At 44.6% G+C, this 5,325-nt stretch overlaps 1 protein-coding gene across 1 annotated transcript; it reads right to left on the bottom strand.

The window, feature by feature from the left end:
- Window positions 1-1,959: 1,959 nt before the first annotated feature.
- LOC134088636 (paternally-expressed gene 3 protein-like) lies at window positions 1,960-4,331 on the bottom strand. Its single transcript, XM_062542695.1, has 5 exons — window positions 4,256-4,331; window positions 4,124-4,176; window positions 2,187-4,041; window positions 2,075-2,107; window positions 1,960-1,999 (listed from the first exon to the last, which is right to left on the bottom strand). The coding sequence occupies exons 1-3, from the start codon at window positions 4,282-4,284 to the stop codon at window positions 2,189-2,191; spliced, it is 1,935 nt and encodes a 644-aa protein (XP_062398679.1). The 5' UTR covers window positions 4,285-4,331; the 3' UTR covers window positions 1,960-1,999; window positions 2,075-2,107; window positions 2,187-2,188.
- Window positions 4,332-5,325: the final 994 nt, after the last annotated feature.

The raw sequence follows: 5,325 nt of genomic DNA, 5'->3' as shown, positions 1-5,325 counted from the left end.
ATAGGCGCGTTCAAGTTCAACTCCAAATGACCTCTTGCAGCAACGAGAGCTGCCGGTGACAGCAGGGGAGAGGATACAAACGCTGCTATAAAGTTGTACACTCTCTATACTTCCCGTAGTCTAGACTTGACCATGTGACGAAACATGAGGCACGGACCCGCATGGACCCTTGTGGATATGAAGAGGCATCTAAACACCTGCACATGTAAAAGCCAGGGATGTAAAAGCCAATTAGGGCAAAGACCTGACGTCATGAAGGCAGGGTCTAAGCTCCGCAGCACTCCGCAGTACCTAGAGGGCTGCTGCGCCGCTGCTCAGCAGCCGCCTTGCCGCACTTCCCGCGATAAGTTGAGGACATGTGATACCGACTGCCGAGTCGAAAACACACCCATCTAGACCATCGTGGACAGATTTTTAACCACGTGCATCTTGTGCTGTGCAGTTTTTGTGCTGCGCAGCCATCTTGAACGCGCCTAATGGTGTGTACGCAGTCGAGGACGTCTCATTTGCGCAGTTCATCAGGCTTCATTCCTCCATCCTCCGCTTGTTCCTTCGTCGTTTCCTTCACACAATTCAATAGTAGGAGGGGCTATGACCGGGGAAGGATTGAGGGAGGAAGGAAGGACCGATAAATCCTTACATGAGAGGCACCCAAAGTCTAGTCACAGGCCAGTCTCAGATTAGGATTTTGCAAAGACTGTGGGTCACTATTTACAAGACTGCTACTAGATTCCTTCAAATTATCCATCGCGCACTACATATCAACAGGAACTCATACGATAGCCTACTCATGTCATTTTTTCGCGTTTCTGCAGCATTGTTTCATGTGTGACATCCCTAATAGTTATAGTGCTGTTCTGTCACGTAGAATAGCCGACTAATAATTTATAAGAAATGAAATAGCAAATAATCAAAGAGGCTACAGCTATCGCCTATTTTGCCCCTTCCTGTTTGGTGTTGGAGCGAGGTCACTATTGGTTTGTGATACCACTCAACTCTGATTGCGACTATCGTATTTGTCCATCAAGGTTATCCAAAGAAAGCCTGGTTATGTTCAGTGAGATTCGTAGTATACCCCACTGGACTTTGTATGGTCTATACCCACCGGTTTTGTATTTGTACATGTAAACATATCCTGATATCAGATGCCGGACAGTACTTATCCCAGTTGAGTAACCCGTTTATGCCAGGTGGAGTACTCGGAAAGAAACCAGGATACTGTTCCATGCAGAATTGCATTAGAATCCGAGATAAGGTGTACTATTAGAACTGTATTGTTGATTCATCAGTATTCATCAGTATACTCGGGATATTAATAACTGGTTTCTGTGCTTCATGTAAACATCATATCTTGAATATGATCAAAACTAGGATAAACCCATTAACTGGAAATACTGAAGTGCATGTTCACATTCACTTTATTCTGTACATTACCAGAGGTGGAAAAGGCCAGCTTAAGAAAGTACTGTAAAAGTCCTACCACAGATCTGTACCAACCAATTTAAACCTGCTGATTCTAATTAGCACAACTCTTCAGCTAGGTAAAGCAGCTAATTAGTGAGATGACCCTCTGTTAAGTGCACAGGTAGAACCAATACATGTTTTTTTTTTTTTACAAAGACAGATCTTAGGGAGGCAAAGAGAGCAGCTGTGCTAACAGACTTACCAAGTCCTACAGCCATCATAGCCTTATTAGCCATAGTTAACCATTACAAACCTATTCATTTAAAAAGCTGAAACTCTGAAGGATTACCATCTGAAGTCAAAAGTGTACATAGTTTAGATGTACCAAGCTCACCTTTCATACACACTTCATTCCACTAGAAAGACTGAAGTAACACCATTATAAATAACACCCTACACAGAACTTTAGACTTGCATTGATTGCAAAACCACTGACTGAAGTATGAGGGGTACCAATATATGGCCATGTACAAGTAAAAAAGGAGCAATGACCAGTACTGTAAAGACATTTTATTGAGACTTTGTTTCAAGGCATCTGAAAAAAGAAAGGACAGTCAATACATGACAAGCACCTTCACAATTATAGAATCCTTAATGAAATAAGACTTACCTTCACTCAACACTGCATAGACATACTCTGAGCCTAAATCAATGACAAGAAAGAAAAGGTCAACACCTATTCAGTCAACAGTAATGATAAAGTCTACATCTAATATGCGTACCTTTAGCTCTTGGTCTGACCAAGGCGAGAGTTGCCAGAAGCCACTCCTTGAGAGATGGAGGCATAGGGATGGGCATATGGACAGGAGTTGCAAACTGGACTTTGTTGCCGATTACCTTGGACTGGACTAGGTGAATACGACTGCCCCCGATTCTCACCAGTACCAGATGCAACTACAAGCCTTGATCCACTCTGCAATCGACCAGCAGCAGCCTCATAACTGCTCTGTATGGGCATAACACCACTTTGGGCAGAAGGCCTGCTGCTCTGGCTTGGACTGAATCTAGGTTTCTCATGGACAGGTGAAGCTGGCTTAAAGCGGTTAGCTGACTGGGCCAGAGCTTGGTTGTTGAATCTACTCTGGGATGTCTGGTAATTACTCTGTGCAGTCCTGGATGGGGTGGCTGTCGGGGGCCTCCACTCCAGCATAGAGGACAGGGGATTGTTGGAACCTGCGTATGGTAGAGGCCAGTTGTAGACTGGCTTAGCAGTTGAGGCTGAACTCCAGGCACCCATGTGCTGGGCCACAGAGCTTGCTGGAGACCTGGTCTGGGATGGCTGGGGCCTCTCAGCATGCAGAACAGAGCTCGCTGACGTTTCCTGGGAAGATTGGTAGTTTGCTTGCACTGGTCTAGCAATAGCTGCCGGTTTCCGAGGGCTTTGTTGGACGAAAGGGCTTGCTGGATATCTGGTCTGGGAGGGCTGGTATTTACCCTTTGCTGGTATGGCGGTCTGCGGTCTCTGCTCTGGCTTTGCAACTGGACCTCTAGAAACAGGAGTAGAGGGTTGCCAGTTCTGGCCAGGCTTTAGCAAATATTCTGATTGCTGGGGCCTCGCTTGAACTGGTCTGGCAGTAGCTGCTGGTTTCCAAGAGCCTTGTTGGGCCTGAGGATTCTGCGGAGGCTTGAACTGCATTTGAGTACCAGAAACTGAAGATGGACGCCAGCTCTGATGCCCTGATGGTCTGGCAGTAGCTGCTGGATTCCAAGGGCTTTGTTGGATGACAGAGCTCGTTGGATATCTGGTCTGGGAGGGATGGTAGTTAACCTGTGCTGGAATGGAGGTCTGCTGGCTCTGCTCTGGCTTTGCAAACTGACCTTTAGAAACTGGAGCAGGAGGTTGATGCCAGTTCTGGCCAGGATTTGCCAAATATTCTGATTGCCTGGGCCTCTCAACATGCTGAGCAACAGGGCTTGCTGATGTTCTCTGGGAAGACTGGTAGTTTGCTTGTACTGGTCTGGCAGTAGCTGCTGCTGGTCTCCAAGAGCCGTGTTGTACAAAATAGTTTGTTGGATATCTGGTCTGGGATGACTGGTGGTTTCCTTGAATTGGTCTGGTGTTGCTCAGTACTTCTCCATGCTGGCTTTCTTGGGAGTTCCAAACATTCACTGGTCTAGACACAGGTAGTGGTTTCTGATTGCTCGGTTCAGGGTTGTATAGCATCTGTTGAGGCCTAGGGGACTGGCTGGAGCTTGTAGATGGAGTAAGGAGACTCTGATGAGGCAATGGATTATTGCTAGTCTGTGTTGAAAAAGTCACTGGCTTGGTGTTGACCTGTGTCTGCTGGTAGCTCTGCCTACCTTGGCTATACTGGGTCTGCAATGTCTGAACATTGTTTCGGTCAACCGGTCTACCACTGTGGTAGTTGCTCTGCATAGGTTGTGTTTTTGTTGGAACAGGCTGGGGAAGAAAGGAAGGCTGACCTACTGAAGTAGGCCCACTCTGAAATGACTGGGAGGGTTCACTGAAGCTGGACGGCTGTTGGCCTGAGGCATGTTGGGGAACTCTGACTTCTGAGGAAAACCAATGCAAGAACGAATTGCCAGGGGACGATTGGCTTGGAACATAATATACACCTAGAAAACAAGAACTACTATTAACTTCACTATTAACTACCAATTCAGAAGGGTTAAACAGGTTAAAAAGATAAGTTCTTACCATCAACCAATCCTGCATCATGGGTAATAACGATCAGCAACAATAAAGCAATCCTATTAAGCAGAACAAAACCATTAAAACAGAATTAACAAAGAATAGACAAAATAAAGCTATTACATTTAACAAACTCACCTCGACTTCATCCCTGTGAAGATTTTCATTTTGCCTGTAGTGATGCTTGTGGCCTAAACCACTGCAAACAAAAAAGAATGCCACAGCCATAATCACACACTTATGTTTGCAGCTCTTCATTTGAACACAATTTGCATCAGCCAATCACAGACTAATTTCAATGAAGCTCATCTGGTGATCTTAACATATCAGACTACATGTAATTGGTATTTCTTTTGCTCATAAGCCTGTAATCTACCTTAATTGGAAACTAACACAGTTGGGTTCAACCACTGATAAGGAAAGGGTTGCTGAATAGACCTCTGAAGTTCGCCTACAAAAAAGCTACCATCTTTGCCCAAATAAGGAGATCTGGTATCTTGAGATTTTTTCAATGGGAAAATAACATGGGGATTTTCAATTATCGCACCTGTTAAACTCTCGCGGGGATGATGACATTGGAAATGCAGACGTTTTTTGCTACACAGTTTTGTCCACTGCCATCTATGGATACTGATCTTTGGTAGGTGAAGACGGCACACTTTGGTCTTTGCTTACAGTACAATGCAACTTGCCATAGGCAGTTAGCTTCAATTAACTCCCGGATCTCCTTATATGGGCAAAGATGGTAGCTTTGGATCCTTTTTGTAAGCGAACTTCAGAGGTCTATAGATCTCTGAAGTTCGCCAACAAAAAAGCCACCATCTTTGCCCAAATAAGGAGATCCGGTATGTGTAGGCTTAAATAACATAGCCTCTTAGATTTTGAAGCAACACAGACTGAAACCACATGTTCCTTTCTCTGTTTTTACCTGATAGGCCTAATAAAAGATAGCCTACACAAAGGCTACACAAAGATAATGGCAAACTTTTCTGGCAACGTCTTGTTTCAACTTGATTATTACTTTATTTTTGCTTTTAATCACGTCGGTTTGTCCATTGAATGAATGCTATTTTGCACGCTAAAATCTGTATCATCACAAGTAAATACAATAAAGAATGGTACCATAAGTTGGATAATTATATTCTTAGCTGTAATCCCCCTGCATATCCTGCTGGTGACTCCACTGAGGCATACGCGTTAAGACGCTC

Source organism: Sardina pilchardus, chromosome 8, assembly GCF_963854185.1.
Source record: "Sardina pilchardus chromosome 8, fSarPil1.1, whole genome shotgun sequence".
Classification (NCBI taxonomy): domain Eukaryota; kingdom Metazoa; phylum Chordata; class Actinopteri; order Clupeiformes; family Clupeidae; genus Sardina; species Sardina pilchardus.
The sequence above is the reverse complement of the archived record's forward strand: the minus strand, read 5'-3'. Positions and strand labels throughout refer to the sequence as shown.

What these genes read in the sequence shown, in the direction of transcription:
- LOC134088636 (XM_062542695.1), bottom strand. Translation starts at nt 4,284, where the DNA reads ATGAAAATCTTCACAGGGATGAAGTCGAG. An exon ending in TTCACAGGGATGAAGTCGAG is followed by an intron (nt 4,177 to 4,255) that starts GTGAGTTTGTTA and finishes TCTGCTTAATAG; the next exon opens with GATTGCTTTATTGTTGCTGA. An exon ending in TGATGCAGGATTGGTTGATG is followed by an intron (nt 4,042 to 4,123) that starts GTAAGAACTTAT and finishes CTTGTTTTCTAG; the next exon opens with GTGTATATTATGTTCCAAGC.